The sequence below is a fragment of the Littorina saxatilis genome, linkage group LG15, assembly GCF_037325665.1.
Source record: "Littorina saxatilis isolate snail1 linkage group LG15, US_GU_Lsax_2.0, whole genome shotgun sequence".
Lineage (NCBI taxonomy): Eukaryota > Metazoa > Mollusca > Gastropoda > Littorinimorpha > Littorinidae > Littorina > Littorina saxatilis.
The window spans coordinates 24,171,919-24,190,420 of record NC_090259.1 but is presented as its reverse complement, the minus strand read 5'-3'; the positions used below and the strand labels follow the sequence as shown (position 1 = coordinate 24,190,420).

Below are 18,502 nucleotides of genomic sequence, written 5' to 3'. Positions count from 1 at the left end.
AGAGTCACTCGGCCAGACTTTGATTACGGCGCGGTGTGAGCCTACAGCGACATGTGACGTCAGTCGTTCAGTGGGGCGTTGAGGAATCGCAAATTCGCCCTACTGTCAAAACTGCTTCGCTGTGAAGTCCGCTATCCATGACTAAAGTAAACAGGCTTGCATACGGGTAGAAACGCACAACCACTACTAATGAACTGTTGAACACGTCTGTCCTCACTCGACCCACGCTTTAAACTGACCGCCCAAACCGGATCAAACCGGAAGTAGAGCGCGGCCCTGGCGGGGAAATGCTTTGTGGCGTAATTAAAGCAAAGAAGGGAAAAGTTACGGGCGGCGTAAGTGTAGCCACTGCGTATGTATTTTGCAAACAATTATAAGTTCAGGCACCTGTTGTTTATTTTCTGTGTGTATATGTTTGTGTGTGTGTGCATGTTTGGGGTGGGAGCGCAAGGGCAAACTTCTTTTGAAATATTTTACTTATTACTGTCATCAAAAATGTTACATATAATACACTAGTCGGCAGTCTATTTTTTTTTGGATTATTACTGTCATTGTTATACTTTCTAGCTTTTTAATTTTACAGTGGGCACAGATCAATCTAATTTGATATGAATGCTTCTCTATCTTTCAAAGGTTAGACCAGTGGATCGCTATGACGTCTCAAGAAGTGACATAGTTGACAGTTGCAGAACAGAGATTTCAGGCTGGGTGGGACTTCACTCTGACTCTGAGTCAAGATGGCCACAATGTCACAAAAGTCTGGGAGCTCTGGGGGTGATTCTTCGAGGGATGTGGCTTCGAGTGGAGGCGAGAAGGAGTATTTGGCACAGGCAAAATCTGAGCAACACAGACTGTCAACACAGCGCTCTCTCAACACTGACACAATGGAGATGTCGGAAGACAGCTTTAATATGGGAGACACAAGCGGTTTGTTGAAATTATTTTGAATGTTTTTAATTCCTTGTAAAAGATTTGGAAAAAAACAGCTAAAGTATGCCCTTTTACAAGATGTGGGTTATAAATCTATTTAAAAGAAAGATTGTTAGAAGATGTGTGTGCATTAAGTTTTTTTAAATTTGTTTTAAATAAAGGCTTTGGTTTCATTTTTAGTCATAGATGGTTAATGAAGATTATGAATTTACAGCATAAGGTAAGAAGTTGTCAGAAGTAAAGTGGCTCTGATATATATTAGTCTTTTTTTTTAGGCTTATTGATCTGGATTGTAAAGCTTAATGCGCAAGTTTTTTTGCAAGGTATGTTGTTAACAATACCTTGTTGATTTTTGTGATTGTAACACTGTCTCTATTCGACTTCCCCAACCTCCCTTGACATTGGTATATATATCAGATTTGCAAGCATAATTTTTCCTTCAACTATTTCTGATAATGGTCAAACTATTGCCTTTTAAAACATATGATTGGTATATATATATTCGAATAGTGCCTTGCTGATAGCTGTACTAACTTTGCAACTGAAAACTGAACTGTCATTGTTCACTAGATTCAAAGAACGTAAATAGCTTTCACATGTATTTTAGTGACTCACTTTAGCTGAAAAGCAAGGCTTTACATTTCCCTGAGGTATCCTTAACAAACTTGTTCATGTGATGATTTTAATTTGCTGATGAGTTATATTTTACATTTTAGTGACGGAATACCACCAGGACCCCAAGCTGGTCAACATCCATCAGTTCTTTCCCGCCCTGGAGCACAACTTTGTTCGTGCTGTGTCTGGCCGCCTGGGGGAGGAACGACAGGTTAGTTGCAAGGACAGTGGAACCCCGGACTCCAAGACCTCAAAAATTCTGAAAAAATTAGGTTCTTCAAAGGGAGTGAATAATGAATCCAAAAACGGGGAGAGTGAATTAACAGCAGAGGCTATCCCACAAAAGGGGCATATGGCAGGGTGAAAATGGTCATACACGTAAAAGATCATGGGAGTTTGAACCCATGATCAAAGAAGAACGGCAGAGGCTATGAATGGCAAATCTAAAGTAAAAAGGGGGAGGGGTGGGCGGTGGGGGCTTTGTACTTGTCTGTTGATTACTAAAAATATCATTTAGGTCGATCCACCTACACTGATTTATGCTCTTCTCCCCTTTATATCATACATGTACCATCCTTTTTTGCTCTTTCATAGACCCTTTTCTCTCTCAGCTGTATTGAATTATTCCTTGTTTTCCCTCGAGCGGGCCATTGTGTTTTGTTTCCCCCTTCTTCTTCCAATTGTTCTCACCACAAACACACTCACACACACACACACACACACACACACACACACACACACACACACACACACACACACACACACACACACACACACACACACACAGAAACTTCAGGCAATGAACAGGGAAATGTGAGATCATTTAAAATGGGGCCTTACAATTGAAGTGATTCTCAAGTAAAAACAAAGAAATGTTGCAGTATTTTTAACAAAGATTTCTGTTTTTCAGGCACTGAGAGCTATAGCAGAGGAGGACCGTCATTCCACCACAACAACGGTTGACGGCTCTGTGTGGAGTCGGGTTGAAACAGAGAGTCAGGGCACACGCCCTAACCAGCCAGGTATGTGACACACAGGCAGATTCACTTACACACTCACAGGCACATGCAGACACATTTACATGTGAGCATGCACACACATACGCACTCACACACATGCTCCCACACTCACAAACACACACACATACACTTACATGATCTAAAACTGAAGAGGCATTGCTTCATTCATAATAGTACATGTACTAGCGATGCGGTGCGAAGGCAAACACATCTAACTCAGTCAAGGGTTGATGTTCATGACTTTCATGTGTTTATTCTAGCCACAATGGATTTTTGATTTTAACATTGTCTTTGCAATATGAAATAGGTGCTTGCTTTAGACTTCAAAATAGACATGTATACGTCACATAATTTTGAACTGATGTAGCAGTGATCAGTTGCTGAAATGGCTTCTTGACAATCTTCCTGTTTAGCTCTGTGCATAGTTCGTTGCTGAACTGATTGAATCTCAAGTCTGCAATTTACTTTCAGAATGTGACGTCAATTCCTTATGGATATATTGTCAGATAAGCTGTGGCCAAGTGCAGTCCAAGACAGCATCATTCATCTCACTGTCCGGCCTGACAATATAAGTGTGATCGACAAGAAGAAGAAGAAGATAAGCTGACATTTTTTTATTTTGCTGTGAAGGTGAAGGACAAACCACCAGTTCCACAGACAGACCTCTGAAAACCTCAGAGGGTACATCAGAGGAGACCAGAACATTCGGCGGCGATGCAGGCTCGGGTGGTTGGCGTGAAGGAATGAGCACGGCGGAAACTGACTCCACACAGCAATGGCAGGGAGCAGGTGGCGTTGATTCTTTGTCCGGTGATGCTCAGGTGAGAATTGTTTTGGTGGTGAATGATAAGACTAAGAATAATAAGATGGTTTGACTCAGCAAATCATGGTGTGATGATGGTTTGACTCAGCAAATCATGGTGTGATGATGGGTTGACTCAGCAAATCATGGTGTAATGATGGTTTGACTCAGCAAATCATGGCGTGATGATGGTTTGACTCAGCAAATCATGGCGTGATGATGGTTTGACTCAGCAAATCATGGCGTGATGATGGTTTGACTCAGCAAATCATGGTGTGATGATGGTTTGACTCAGCAAATCATGGTGTGATGATGGTTTGACTCAGCAAATGATGGCGTGATGATGGTTTGACTCAGCAAATCATGGTGTGATGATGGTTTGACTCAGCAAATGATGGCGTGATGATGGTTTGACTCAGCAAATCATGGTGTGATGATGGTTTGACTCAGCAAATCATGGCATGATGATGGTTTGACTCAAGTTGTGTAATGACCCTGCGTACCTTTGTTGACTTGTGCAAGTAATTGTCATTACATCAGTGTGGCAGGGATGTTAAGGTTAATTTTCTCTGCAGAAATGGTTAAAGTTTGGGTATTTTTTTTGTAATATTATAGGCATTTACAGATGTTAGCATCAGATAATGATTGTGGTGGTGGCGATTTTTGTTAGTGTAAAGGTATGTTGAAATAAATGGTTACATTGTCACAGTGTAGTTAGAACTAATGGAAGATGGTTAATGTTGCACAGTTTACTAAAAAGAGTTTATGTGTGCACAAGAGTGTAAAAGCAGTCGGTTGTTTGTTCGTGTGTTTGCGTGTTGCCAGTTTTGAGGAATGTAATCTTACAGAGGAATATTGTGCTGGATGTTGAATCTGGTTGTAGTTATCCAGGTTTTGTGTGTCCCCCCCCCCCCCACACCACCCCAACCCCCTACTTTTGAAAGATTTCAAGAATATACCCTGTATTGCCGGTAATGGTGGTCCGCTTAACTAAGTAGTGTAAGCTGATGCCAATTACAGTGAAACTCCTCTGTTAAAACACCCTAATTTTAGACTCTCCCCCTCCCCTTTTTAAGACCGTGCTTTTTCAGATTTTCTGTTCATCTCTAGCTGTCAATTACCTTCATTTGAAGACTTCCTTCTCTTCAACACCTGATTTTCTTGAATTCTTTAGGTCTGAAAAGGGGGGGGGGTTCACTGCATTATCATGCCAGCTAACAGTAAAGCTGCACCATAACTGAATATTGTAACTGTTTGTACAAAACATGACTGGAACATTGTTGTACATCCTACAGTTTGTGCGGGTCTTTTTTGTTCCCAAGGTAGGTATACCTTATGTCAGTTGTAACTGTGCGTGTTCAGTTCATTTTAGTTTTTTTCTGTGTGATGTTTGTTGTTCTTTATCACTTATCAGTTGTATGCTATTTTCAGTCAAATTGAACATACTTATGCTTGATAGAACACAGATGGGGTTTGAATTCTGAGATACGTTGTAATGTTTTTAATTTATTTTTGATTTATGATGCGTGCCACAAAGTATTTTGTTTGTTGTAAGTGTTCATTTTGTTTTGTTTTTGTATTTTTGGCTTAAAAGTAGCAGGTCGGTATACTATTTATCAATGTGTGATTTTAGTCTTACAAACTTTTTGTTTTTAACTTTTTTTAATCTATTTTTGTTTTACTTGTAGTTGTACAAGAAAGTAGTTGTACAAGAAATCAACAAATTTTTTGCATTCATACATTTTTGTGGTATCAGGATTCTACATTCATATTCTTGAGTGACACTTTTCTCCTGTGTGATTTTTTTCTTTCTGTAATTGCTTGAAGTTTGTTTCCAGCATTCAGCCCTATATCTACGTCAGAACAGTACTTAAACATTTTCATTTCAGTATACGAGCTGGGCCAATATTATTGCCCTGTACAGGAAACCGTAGTCTGAGAGCTGCTGGTGTCCTAGTTTAACCCTCACAATACTTGTTTATTGTAATTGAGGCTAGTTTGCAAAGGCAGATAGAGGCTGGTGCACAGACTTGAGAATTTAAAAACAGCTTTTATTTGTGTATTGTGTTGTCTTCGTAATGTATTAGGATGACGAAGACAGCTGCAAACTGACTTCTGTGAACTTTTCACAATGTCAGTGATAGCTGTGGGTCTAATGCAAACCGGTATTACCGAAAGGACAAGCAGAAGGCACCCTCCTCCTCCCCCCCCCCCCCCCCCCTGAAAAAAAAAGTCACATATAGTCACAGCAGCAAGGTGTACCATACAACACAATTCAGAAATGACCAAGGCACATCAAAAGAAAGAGTAATACAAATAAGACATTATGTCGGGTTTTTTTCTTCTCAGAGTTATTGAGGTGTGTAAATGTACCAAGAGGAGATCAATACAAAGCCGTGAGATAACACTCCCAGAAAGCTTAATTTTTCAAATAGATGAAGCAATTTTAATTAGCTTATTTATAACACCTGAAACTTATCCACAGTACAAAGTTCTGCAGCTATCCCACTAACATTAATCCTAATGTGAAGCAGAGGTTAGGGGGAATTACACACACACCCACACACCCACACACCCACACACACACAGACACACAGATACACACACACACACACACACACACACATTCACACACAAACACACACATTCACACACACACACATTCACATAAACACACACACACACACACACACACACACACACACACACACACACACACACACACACACACACACACACACACACACACTGTAAACACAGCTTTTGGGGGTTCTTTTAATGTCGTGAAATGTGAGGCAGTACTCTGAATGTTGTACATGTACATGCAAGCTATTAAAATTTATCTTCCAGAAAGCTGCAACATAAAGTTTGTAATTTAAACATCATTTGTATATAATACAATGCAGAATGTTAATTCACGTGGGTATGTTTTTGTACGATTGCACAGAAGATAACGTAACTGCTATACTGAAGCTAGGTTTTAATGTCTGACCATGTCGATGGTCGATGATCATGTGAATGTTCTGTATTGTATTTTATTCAATGATTATTTCTTGTTTTTGAAATGGGCTTTTGTAACGAAAGCAGTCTGTCTGTGTTAGGAGAGGATAGAAGACCATGAAGCATAAGAAATGATTTCACCATGTGGCGTGAAAGACATTGGTAAGTGTAGAGGCGGCATCTCGGCTGTTTTAATGACATCTTCAATATTTTGTACAGGGGCAGGATAAGGGAGGGAGTATCTTTTCGACAACGGTGGACGAGGACACGATAGAAGCGGCCAAACAGAGGAATCAGAACATCTTCACCACTGACGACTGGAGCGAAGTAAAAACCAACACAGTCAGTCTTTCTGACATCGTCGATGCCAAGGCCTATGAGCAGTGAGTGTGTTGGTGTATAGAACTGTTGTTAAATGTTGCTTGATGTTGTCCTGTATTACTCTCTTAGTTAAACATGCAACTGTTGATGTTAATTTTTACACTACAGAATACAGCAGAGGTGTGGGATTCTTAGGCAAGCATGCTTGTAGTAATGATAATGATGACAAGATGATGATGACGACGATGATGATGATGACAAGATGATGATAATGATGACAAGATGATGATGACGACAAGATGATGATGACAAGAAGATGATGATGATGATGAGGACGACGGCAACGACGACGACGCACATGCGCACACACGCACACACACACACACACACACACACACACACAAACAAACACATTCACACACACATTCACACATTCACACACACACACACACATAAACACACACACCAACACACACACACAAACACATACAAACACACACATTCACACACACACACACACACACACACACACACACACACACTTGTCACACCTCCACACCTTCCTTCCCCTTCATGCATTCTGCTTTTTCCACAGCTTCCAGAAAGCCTTGCACCTACAGACAGAAGGCCGCTGGGTGGACGTCATAACCAGCCTCAGTAAAGCCATCAACCTGAAAGGCGACGAAGCCGTTTTCTACCGACAGCGAGGAGAAGCCTTCGTACAGCTGTGTGACTTTCAGTCAGCCATCTTGAACTACAAAAAGGCGTGTCTGTTGGCCAGTAACGACGTGTCCGCCTATCAGAGACTGACCTTTCTCTTCTACTTCCACGGTCAGTGCCTGTTTGACCAGCGCTTGTACCCTGAAGCCTTGGAGGCATTCTCCAGGGCTGCGGAGATGGACCCTGATAATGTGGGCTATCATATTCGCAGGTGAGTGCAGAGCACAGGTAATAATTAGAATGGATTGGAGACGCAGAGTTGGGATTGCAGGGATTTAGCAATGAACAGTTTTTGGCTCACGTAAGTGTAGCCTATGCGATGCTAACTTTTGTCTGTCTGTGCGTGTGTATGTGTGTGTGTGTGTATGTGATAGAAACTTTAACATTTGACTGAACACCGAAATACTAATTTTACCTGGTTATTATCCAAGCAACAGCTTCAAAGTATTGAAGCAATGATCAACATTTCGTCGGCACGTATGTAGTTAAAGTGTGTATCCAAAGAAAACGGGTGGTGGGGGGTTTTGGGGGGGTAAAAACAGCTGACTGGTTTGTGTCGTGTATGGTATGTAGACCAGGTCAGGGGTCAAGGTTAGGTCAGATCGCGTGAAGGATTGTGGTATAGATACAGTTATCACCGAGCTGCAGTTCGCCGATTCGGAGAACACGATTTCACATTGTTCGGTTTCGTAGCTCCAGAAAAATAGATAAAGAAGATACCAAAGGAGATTTCCAACAGGTTAATCTGCACAGCGTGTTTCCAGTGTCTGCGCGAGGAAGCGCTGTCGAAAGCGCAGTGTCGATCTGGCCATCTGGCAGTCGTGTCCCCGTAAGTACTAAAAAGTAGGCTATAGACAGACAGATCTAGATCTAGTGTCTCGCACTCTTGCACCGTATCACTTATGCTTACTGTTTCTTTCTTTCTTTATTTGGTGTTTAACGTCGTTTTCAACCGTTCAAGGTTATATCGCGACGGTATGCTTACTGTGTGTGTGTATGTGTGACGGAGTGATTGAGTTTGTGTTACTGTTTGTCGATTTCTTACGTGAGCCGTGAAGGCTTCGCCTCTTGTTTTTTTGTTTTGTTGTTTGAGTATGGTGAGCAAAACAGAACAGAATGTTCATGAGAGGCACTACTTACTTTCTTAGTCTTCATTACTTTATTTTATTACCAGTATGCTGTCTGTCTACCTGTCTGTTCCTAAAATCCTTTTTGTGGGTGCATTGGGGTGGGTAAAGGACTGAACGTTTTAAATTTGAGGTCTTTGAAAAAAACTTTCCTGAATTACATTTGAAGTTAGGTGACATCTTAGTGGTCAACACAATTGTATTTCGCTTCATTGTTCAACAGTTTGTTTTTATTTCCTTAGAATTCAGATGTTTATCATATACCGTACTTTCCGGGTCATAAGGCGCGACTTTTTTCCTCGAGTTCGACCCCTGCGTCTTGTATAACGAAGCGCCTAATCCGTGTATGAAATACGAAAAAAATCAAAGAGACCGCTTGAGTACCAGTCAAACAACTTGTGATAATGCATGTTTCAGCTACTAGGTACTGCCCTGCCTTTGATCTGGCCGCACACACAGATTTCCACTCTGTTAAACTCGGTCACTGACCCCGGTGCAGGAAGTGTTTCCTCTCTCAGATATGACAGGGGAACCACCTCTCATGGCAAAAACTGGGTCATTGACCCCTGGGAAGAAGGTCGTGTCTATAAACAAGGCCACCCAGCTATCACAATGCCTTTGATCTGGCCGCACACACAGAGCACACATATTTTCACTCAGTTAAAGTCGGTCACTGACCGGTCACTGACCCCGGTGCAGGAAGTGTTTCCTCTCTCAGATATGACAGGGGAACCACCTTTCATGGCAAAAACTGGGTCATGTTGGTGCGCCCTATCGGCCCCCTGCGTCCAATGGGTGACTGGGTTACAATTTTTTTTAAAAAGAAGGGGGTGCGTCTTGTATAACGAAGCGCCTTGTCACCCGGAAAGTACGGTAAATACACACACATTTATAAGCTGATTTAGCCATGTACCGAAGCAGTCCTACATGTATATCTTCTGCCTGTTTCAGCATCAGCTGTCTGGCAGCACTACAGAGGCACGGGGAGTGTCTGGCACTAGTCAACAAACGTCTGGAGGTCGATCATGACAATCCTGATCTCTACGTCATGAGGGCGCGCCTGCATGAAATGTTCCGCAATGTGAGTGTGTATCCAGAAGAAGGAAGAGAGCAGTTTTCAGTAAACTAATGGATAGATGGACAGATGGGCCACAGTTTAGGTTTTTGGGTGGGCTACAGTTTTCATCTCTGCTAAGAGAGGGAATACAAGTCGCGTAAGGCGAAAATACAACATTTAGTCAAGTAGCTGTCGAACTCACAGAATGAAACTGAACGCAATGCAACGCAGCAAGACCGTATACTCGTAGCATCGTCAGTCCACCGCGCACAGCAAAGGCAGTGAAATTGACAAGAAGAGCGGGGTAGTACTTGCGCTGAGAAGGATAGCATGCTTTTCTGTACCTCTCTTCGTTTTAACTTTCTGAGCGTGTTTTTAATCCAAACATAGCATATCTATATGTTTTTGGAATCAGGAACCGACAAGGAATAAGATGAAAGTGTTTTTAAATTGATTTGGACAATTTAATTTTGATAATAATTTTTATATATTTAATTTTCAGAGCTTGTTTTTAATCCAAATATAACATATTTATATGTTTTTGGAATTAGCAAATGATGGAAAATAAGATGAACGTAAATTTGGATCGTTTTATAAATTTTTTATTTTTTTTACAATTTTTAGATTTTTAATGACCAAAGTCATGAATTAATTTTTAAGCCATCAAGCTGAAATGCAATACCGAAGTCCGGACTTCGTCGAACATTACTTGACCAAAATTTCAACCAATTTGGTTGAAAAATGAGGGCGTGACAGTGCCGCCTCAACTTTCACGAAAAGCCGGATATGACGTCATCAAAGACATTTATAAAAAAAATGAAAAAAACGTTCGGGGATATCATACCCAGGAACTCTCATGTCAAATTTCATAAAGATCGGTCCAGTAGTTTGGTCTGAATCGCTCTACACACACGCACACACACACACACACACACATACACCACGACCCTCGTCTCGATTCCCCCCTCTATGTTAAAACATTTAGTCATAACTTGACTAAATGTAAAAATGGAGAAAATATGTGAAAGATTTGACCTCTGCCATGCAAGGCATCTCTTCATGGCGTATATTGCAATATGAGTGTTCACAGAAAGAAAACAGACAGAGACTTTTTGACTGACTGAAAGTTCAATTAAGTTAAAAAGAATGGGCTTTGATGACCATACTTCCTATATTTGATAATATTGTTATACATGTAGTGATTAAGGGGGCGGGTAGCTCAGTTAGTAGAGCATTGGACTTGTGATCCAAGGTCACAGGTTTGATTCCCGACAGGGACAGACGTGGGTCAACTTTATGTGCAGACTCAGAGACAGTATCCATGTCCCAATCCCCGTGTCACCACAGTGGCACATAAAAGACCTTGGTCACACTGCCATAAGTGCAGGTGGCTGATAACACCTAAACACGCAGACACCTGGGTAGCACGACTCTTGTTGCTGCTAGCTTTCCACTTGGAGGAAACGACCCGAATTTCCCATCATTGGGATAATAGAGTAAGTGAAATGAGAGAGTGAGGGAGAGTTTGCTTTCAGGTAGAGCTGTGGATGGATGATTTGATTGATGGACCGGGGGGGGGGGGGGGGGGACAGAATCTGATCTCTTAACCATCAAGGCATAATATTCCTCTGCAGACAACGCTGTGTTACTATGACGTGAAAGACGCCCTGGGGCTGCAGCCAGACCACCCGGAGGCCGTGCAGATGATGATGTCGCTGGAGCGCAAGGCAGCGGAGAGCAAACTCCAGGCCATGCAGCTCAACATCGTCGGCAAGCACCGGGAGGCTCTCCAGAAGATCTCCATCGCCATAGAGACCAACCCCTCTGTCGCAGAGTATCACGTTTTGAGGTCAGTTAATACAGTGTTCTAAATGATCGAACGTGTAGCAAAGACCTGTACGCGGACATGTAGTATCACGTTTTGAGGTCAGTTAATACAGTGTTCTAAATGATCCAACGTGTAGCAAAGTATCACGTTTTGAGGTCAGTTAATACAGTGTTCTAAATGATTCAACGTGTAGCAAAGTATCACGTTTTGAGGTCAGTTAATACAGTGTTCTAAATGATCGAACGTGTAGCAAAGACCTGTACGCGGACATGTAGTATCACGTTTTGAGGTCAGTTAATACAGTGTTCTAAATGATCCAACGTGTAGCAAAGACCTGTACGCGGACATGTAGTATCACGTTTTGAGGTCAGTTAATACAGTGTTCTAAATGATCCAACGTGTAGCAAAGTATCACGTTTTGAGGTCAGTTAATACAGTGTTCTAAATGATCCAACGTGTAGCAAAGTATCACGTTTTGAGGTCAGTTAATACAGTGTTCTAAATGATCGAACGTGTAGCAAAGTATCACGTTTTGAGGTCAGTTGATACAGTGTTCTAAATGATCGAACGTGTAGCAAAGTATCACGTTTTGAGGTCAGTTAATACAGTGTTCTAAATGATCCAACGTGTAGCAGAGTATCACGTTTTGAGGTCAGTTAATACAGTGTTCTAAATGATCCAACGTGTAGCAAAGACCTGTACGCGGACATGTAGTATCACGTTTTGAGGTCAGTTAATACAGTGTTCTAAATGATCCAATGTGTAGCAAAGACCTGTACGCGGACATGTAGATATTGCGTTACCCGTGATTGACTTTTTTTCTCCAATGTTCCAAATGCATACGTTGTTTTGCTCCCATCAAGACTGCAGATCATGATGTTACCCGTACACGTTCAAGTACATGTGCTGAAAAGTTCCACATCTACATATGTCTAATAATGAAAAGGACAGCTTATATAGCGCAAACAACAGTCATCTATGCTCTCCCCGCTTTACATATTAACTATGAAACTTAACATAACATCAAATACATGTACATTCTAGCAAGAGTTGAGTTAAAGGCGGGTGTGGGTTGGAATTCAGGAGGAAGAGGGGGGAGGAGGGTGTGCCCTTCGCTTTGTTTCTCGTTTGTTTTTGAAGTGAAGAAATAAATATTGCGTGCAGTTTTATTTGTGTTGAATGTAATGTTTTCGTTTGTTTGTGACTGATTGAATACAGATTTATTGTAGGATCATATATGCTTAGTTTTTACATTTAGTCAAGTTTTGACTAAATGTTTTAACATCGAGGGGGAATCGAAACGAGGGTCGTGGTGTATGAGTGTGTGTGCGTGTGTGCGTGTTGAGCGATTCAGACCAAACTACTGGACCGATCTTTATGAAATTTGACATGAGAGTTCCTGGGTATGATATCCCCGAACGTTTTTTTCCTTTTTTTGATAAATGTCTTTGATGACGTCATATCCGGCTTTTCGTGAAAGTTGAGGCGGCACTGTCACGCTCTCATTTTTCAACCAAATAGGTTGAAATTTTGATCAAGTAGTCTTCGACGAAGCCCGGACTTCGGTATTGCATTTCAGCTTGGTGGCTTAAAAATTAATTAATGACTTTGGTCATTAAAAATCTGAAAATTGTAAAAAAAATTATTTTTTTCTAAAACGATCCAAATTTACGTTCATCTTATTCTCCATCATTTGCTGATTCCAAAAACATATACATATGTTATATTTGGATTAAAAACAAGCTCTGAAAATTAAATATATAAAAATTATGATCAAAATTAAATTTTCGAAATCAATTTAAAAACACTTTCATCTTATTCCTTGTCGGTTCCTGCATCCAAAAACATATAGATATGATATGTTTGGATTAAAAACACGCTCAGAAAGTTAAAACGAAGAGAGGTACAGAAAAGCGTGCTATCCTTCTCAGCGCAACTACTACCCCGCTCTTCTTGTCAATTTCACTGCCTTCGCCATGAGCGGTGGACTGACGATGCTACGGTCTTGCTGAAACATTGCATTGCGTTCAGTTTCATTCTGTGAGTTCGACAGCTACTTGACTAAATGTTGTATTTTCGCCTTACGCGACTTGTTTTTCTTTCTGTGTTAACATTGTATACGTTCATGGCACTGCCTGGCTGTATGTTTTGGGATTGTTTGTAATTGTTTGCTCTCTCAGCTGTGTTGTAATAATTGATAGAACCAAAGACTTGCTTGAAACACTTGCTTCCATTTGATGAATGAATACAGTCAAGAGAAAATCTGATTCTCAATCACAATTTCATCTGTTAATGCCATTTTTTTCTCTTTTTGTTTCACGGAGATGCTTTGCATCGTAAGCTGGATGATTTCAACACTTGCTTGAATCACTTGCTTCCATTCCATGAATAAATACAGTCAAGAGAAGATCTGATGCTCAATCACATTTCCATCTGTTATAATACCAGGTTTTCCTCTTTTTCTTTCGCAGAGGTGCTTTGCATCGTAAGCTGAATGATTTCAACACTTGCTTGAAACATTAGCTTCCATTCGATTAATGAATACAGTCAAGAGAAGATCTGATGCTCAATCACATTTCCATCTGTTATAATGCCAAGTTTTTCTCTTTTTGGCTCGCAGAGGTGCTTTGCATCGTAAACTAAATGACTTCAACGCAGCCATCGATGATTTCTTGTTGGCGTTAGACAAGTGTGACCACAATGAGGAGAGTCCGGTGTATTCTAGCGCTCAGCGACAACTTCTCCTGACGTACAACGACTTTTCTGTGGAGTGTTTCACCAAAGGGTTTTACGACGAGGCCGTCATTCTGCTCAACAAGGCCATCAAGGGAGAGAAAAATGAGAAAGGACTTTATATCAACAGGGGAGGTAAATGGAAAGCATAATTTTTTCTGATGTTTTATTTGTTTTTTTCTGATGTTTATATGATATGGTCTTCCATTGATTGCATTCGTCTGTTTAAATTCACAATATGTCCATGATATTCTGGTTCTTTTGTTTAAAGTTCAATTTGAATGTAGAAATTTGTTGAAAATATCTTAGCAGACGGGATTTACATAAAACTCTGCATAATGTCAAAAGAATGCAGCTTGAATTTTGTGGAAAGCTTTGCTCTGTCCACCAGTAGTAATTCTGGCTCTGGTTGTTTGACTTTGACTACCTTTTAAACCCCCCAATTTACTTATTTTTTAAAAACACCTTTCAATTCAATTGCTTTTTCAGATTGTTCCTGTTCATAACCTCTCTTAAATTACATCCGTTTTCAGACTCCCTCCTTCATAAGACCTGATTTAAATTCTCAATTTTTCAACTGGTGTTTCATTGTCATAGGATGACCATGGCACTGCGCTTTATCTTTCATTGTCATAGGATGACCATGGCACTGCGCTTTATCTTTCATTGTCATAGGATGACCATGGCACTGCGCTTTATCTTTCATTGTCATAGGATGACCATGGCACTGCGCTTTATCTTTCTACTTGTGTCTGCAGACTGTTTCTTCAAACAAGGAGAGTTGAACTTTGCTCTGCAAGACTACCTTCAGGCGCTGGAGTTGGATGGCTCTGATACTGCCGTTGGAGCTCGTATCTCGGTCATTCACAATGAGTTTGGCGTCAACCTGTACCAGGAGAAAAACTATGTTGTGAGTTACCTTTCTTGTCCCTTTTTGTTTGGTTTAAACAAGATTTTATTCCGAAAACATGGGGTGGCATATATAATTCAACAGAAACAATTGGGACGACACAACAAGTTAAGCGTTTACTAAGTGTGGTTACAATTATATACATCTAAATAGGAAATGGTTTTTCATGTGCTGTTTTGCATGTTTTGTTTCAGTTCATTTTGATCTTTTTTCTGTTAGTCGTGCATGTGTTTGTGTGCATATGTGTGTGTTCAGGTTTTGCTTTTGGTTGTGTTTGTCTGTTTTTTTCTGTCTGCATATTTTTCTTTTAATTTTTAAAAAATTTGTTTGTCTGTCTCTTTGATTATTGTGTATGTTGACTGTCATAAGAAAGCAACAATCTTAATTTTGCTCTGAAGGATGGTAGCAAAGAGGCAGAAGAATATGATTCAGTGTACACACTAAATAATTTGCTAACAAGCATATTTGTAGACTACTTTAAGAATAAGATCCAGATTGGGTGTATACAGTATTTGTTAACAAACATACTTGCAGGCTGCTTTAAAATGTCACTGCCTTCAAGTAACATATCAATCTTGATCAGAAGGGATATTCCAGTCATGGCATCCAGCTTACTTTGTTTGTTTGTTTGTTTGTTTGTTTGTTTGTTTATGACCCATTAATTTGACTCATTTTGCATTATTTTACTTTCTCTTTCACAGGATGCAGAGGCAAAGTTCAGCCTAGCATTGCAGTACAACCCACACGTTGGACAGTATTACATCTCCAGATCCAGAGCAAGATACATGTTAGAGGTAAGTAAGTACTGATGGAGATATATTGCATGCACATTTTACCCCCCCCCCCCCCCCCCCCAAGCGCTAATTATCACCAGCTCCAGCTCCCATATGCAGATCCCTTAAAGCCGCAGTTTTGAAAGAATGTCTGCTATGTGCTACAGCCACTCTTCCTCCAAGTCTGTTATCATTAGTTATCAACACCCAGCTTCCCTATGCCCACAGGCTAATTTACAGGCCGTCTCCAATTTCACACAAAGACACGAAAGTGCATGAAGGTCCAGCAATCAGAGATACCACCATACTACTGTTTATCTAAACAGTTCCAGACACTTGCTGGGTGGAGGGTGTGAGTGTCAGTTGGGCATCTGGAGGCCATTGATCAAATCTTCGTACTCGCAGAAAAATTCCTCCCGATCTTCGCCTTTAAACACTCACTGTACACAATGCTGCCTATGATGCATATCTGTTTTCATTTCTACTGGATTCCAGCCTGACACTAGTTACTTTGCTAGGATTTTTTAAAGGTTGATATTGACGATGTTTCTTTCCAAACCACAGGGGGAAAAGGGTTTAGGCACTTGTACCAGCCAATCACAAAATTATACATTAATGTACAGTATTGATTTAGACTAAAACTCATATTTAGGCAGCTGGCTGAGACTACAAAAGAGTGCATATATTTGTGCTTTCAATCAGAACAAATAAAATGAAATCTTTGATCAAAATATGGCATTTGGCACAGATCTCGACAGACATTGACCACTAGCGCAGTTTTGCAGAACAATGTGTGTAAAATGTCATATTTTGGTCAAAAATACATGTTCAAATAACATATACATTTAATACATATCACTCTCACCGTGTGTGGTATTCAGGATATGGCGGGGGCCCGACACGACTTGCTGCTAGGATTGCTACTGGATCCGACCAACGAGGACATCTTGTCCATCCTGGCCCGACTCTTCCCCGGCAGGTCTGTGGCAGACGTCATCAACAGTCCGGCGGCTGACGCGTCGCGTGCAGTTCTGTACAACATGGGGCCTGCCTCTGCACTCTCCATGCCTCTGCAGTTCTCTTTGCCAGGGTGGGTGCTTGGTATTTGTGGTGGAAGTGTGGGTGGTGGAGTGAAAAATGTAGACTGCGGAAAATTTTGTTAACGCACCTGTTAGACTACATTTTGCTTTGTATTTTGCAGAGAGAATGGATGTGTGACGTTAAAATTCATAGGACAGTTTGAGACATAGACACTGTAAACGTTAAGTAATGTCTGGGTGTGGTACTGGTAGATGTTTGCTAGAATTTACACATATTTTTTTCCAAGGAAATGTTTCATGGTACAGTAAAACCTGTCTTGAACGACCACCCATGGGACCAACCAGAAGAGATTGTTATAGACAGGTGGTCACTATGGAAAGGGGAATCAAAGAAAACGCCTAGCGAGGGATCTTGTGGGGTGGTCGTATTGGGCGGGGGGGTTTTAACTGAGAGGTGCTCGAAAAGGCAGGTTTGACTGTAGTTTAGTTTTATCAGGAATTCGTTATTTAACCTTCGCCAGTGGTCGTAGGTCCATGTGGACCCAGAAGGGTGTGTAATTGCCAATATCTCTTAAACTAGTTGGAATTTGTTTATGAGCTTTTAAGAATGCCTCAGGCACCTAAAAAGCTCTTATGTCCTAAAATGTCAGCAAGAAGTAATAAAAACAAAGTCATATTGAGACTACAAACATCGTGGGGCCGTGCGGACCCATGTTTCTCAAAGAAGGAAATGAGAAGCATGGGTCCGCACGGCCCCACGATGACTTCCGTGTGTAGTCGATAACCCGGACGGGCGAAGGTTAAAATGCATGGTGAACTAACTGATGGTGCTTTTGAAACATTTGTACAGACAGTTTCCTTTGAGTGTTTTGGAGGCTGGTAGTTTTTTGAAGAATACAGCTCAACAATGGGTACTGGACTACATGTACATTAAATATAGGGGCTGGCTCAGTGTTTTTTTCCTGCTTTTTGATGCATTTTAATTGTCTCCACATAGAGACACATATTGATTACAGAAGTGGGGCGGGGATGTAGCTCAGTCGGTAGCGCGCTGGATTTGTATCCAGTTGGCCGCTGTCAGCGTGAGTTCGTCCCCACGTTCGGCGAGAGATTTATTTCTCAGAGTCAACTTTGTATGCAGACTCTCCTCGGTGTCCGAACACCCCCGTGTGTACACGCTAGCACAAGACCAAGTGCGCACGAAAAAGATCCTGTAATCCATGTCAGAGTTCGGTGGGTTATAGAAACACGAAAATACCCAGCATGCTTCCTCCGAAAACGGCGTATGGCTGCCTAAATGGCGGGGTAAAAAACGGTCATACACGTAAAATTCCACTCGTGCAAAAAACACGAGTGTACGGGGGAGTTTCAGCCCACGAACGCAGAAGAAGAAGATTACAGAAGTTATTGATCACCTCTGGTTGTAACAGAGGTCCAAGGGCATGGAAACGCATTGTGACAAGAACATAATTGATTTCACCCATCTGAGATTTTAGCAGTCCTTAAAAACAACAGTATCTCCACTTTATTCTATTGTCTTCTTCTTCTTCTGCGTTCGTGGGCTGAAACTCCCACGTACACTCGTGTTTTTGCACGAGTGGAATTTTACGTGTATGACCGTTTTTAC

At 41.1% G+C, this 18,502-nt stretch overlaps 1 protein-coding gene across 3 annotated transcripts in view; it reads left to right on the top strand.

Moving 5' to 3' along the window:
* Positions 1-18,502, top strand: part of LOC138948892 (tetratricopeptide repeat protein 16-like) — a 29,538-nt gene that overhangs the window by 5,420 nt on the left and 5,616 nt on the right. For 2 of the 3 annotated variants that reach the window (XR_011450121.1, XM_070320527.1), the window contains exons 2-14: positions 634-927; positions 1,647-1,756; positions 2,456-2,567; positions 3,195-3,385; positions 4,662-4,688; positions 6,586-6,749; positions 7,283-7,618; positions 9,486-9,615; positions 11,226-11,440; positions 14,040-14,287; positions 14,911-15,062; positions 15,764-15,856; positions 16,717-16,925. Coding sequence is in view for 2 of the 3 variants with exons in the window: in XM_070320527.1 (XP_070176628.1) it covers positions 738-927; positions 1,647-1,756; positions 2,456-2,567; positions 3,195-3,385; positions 4,662-4,688; positions 6,586-6,749; positions 7,283-7,618; positions 9,486-9,615; positions 11,226-11,440; positions 14,040-14,287; positions 14,911-15,062; positions 15,764-15,856; positions 16,717-16,925 (2,177 nt within the window). In the remaining variant the exon portion in view is untranslated. The remainder of the gene's footprint in view (positions 1-633; positions 928-1,646; positions 1,757-2,455; positions 2,568-3,194; positions 3,386-4,661; positions 4,689-6,585; positions 6,750-7,282; positions 7,619-9,485; positions 9,616-11,225; positions 11,441-14,039; positions 14,288-14,910; positions 15,063-15,763; positions 15,857-16,716; positions 16,926-18,502) is intronic. The other variant, XM_070320528.1, reaches the window with a different exon arrangement.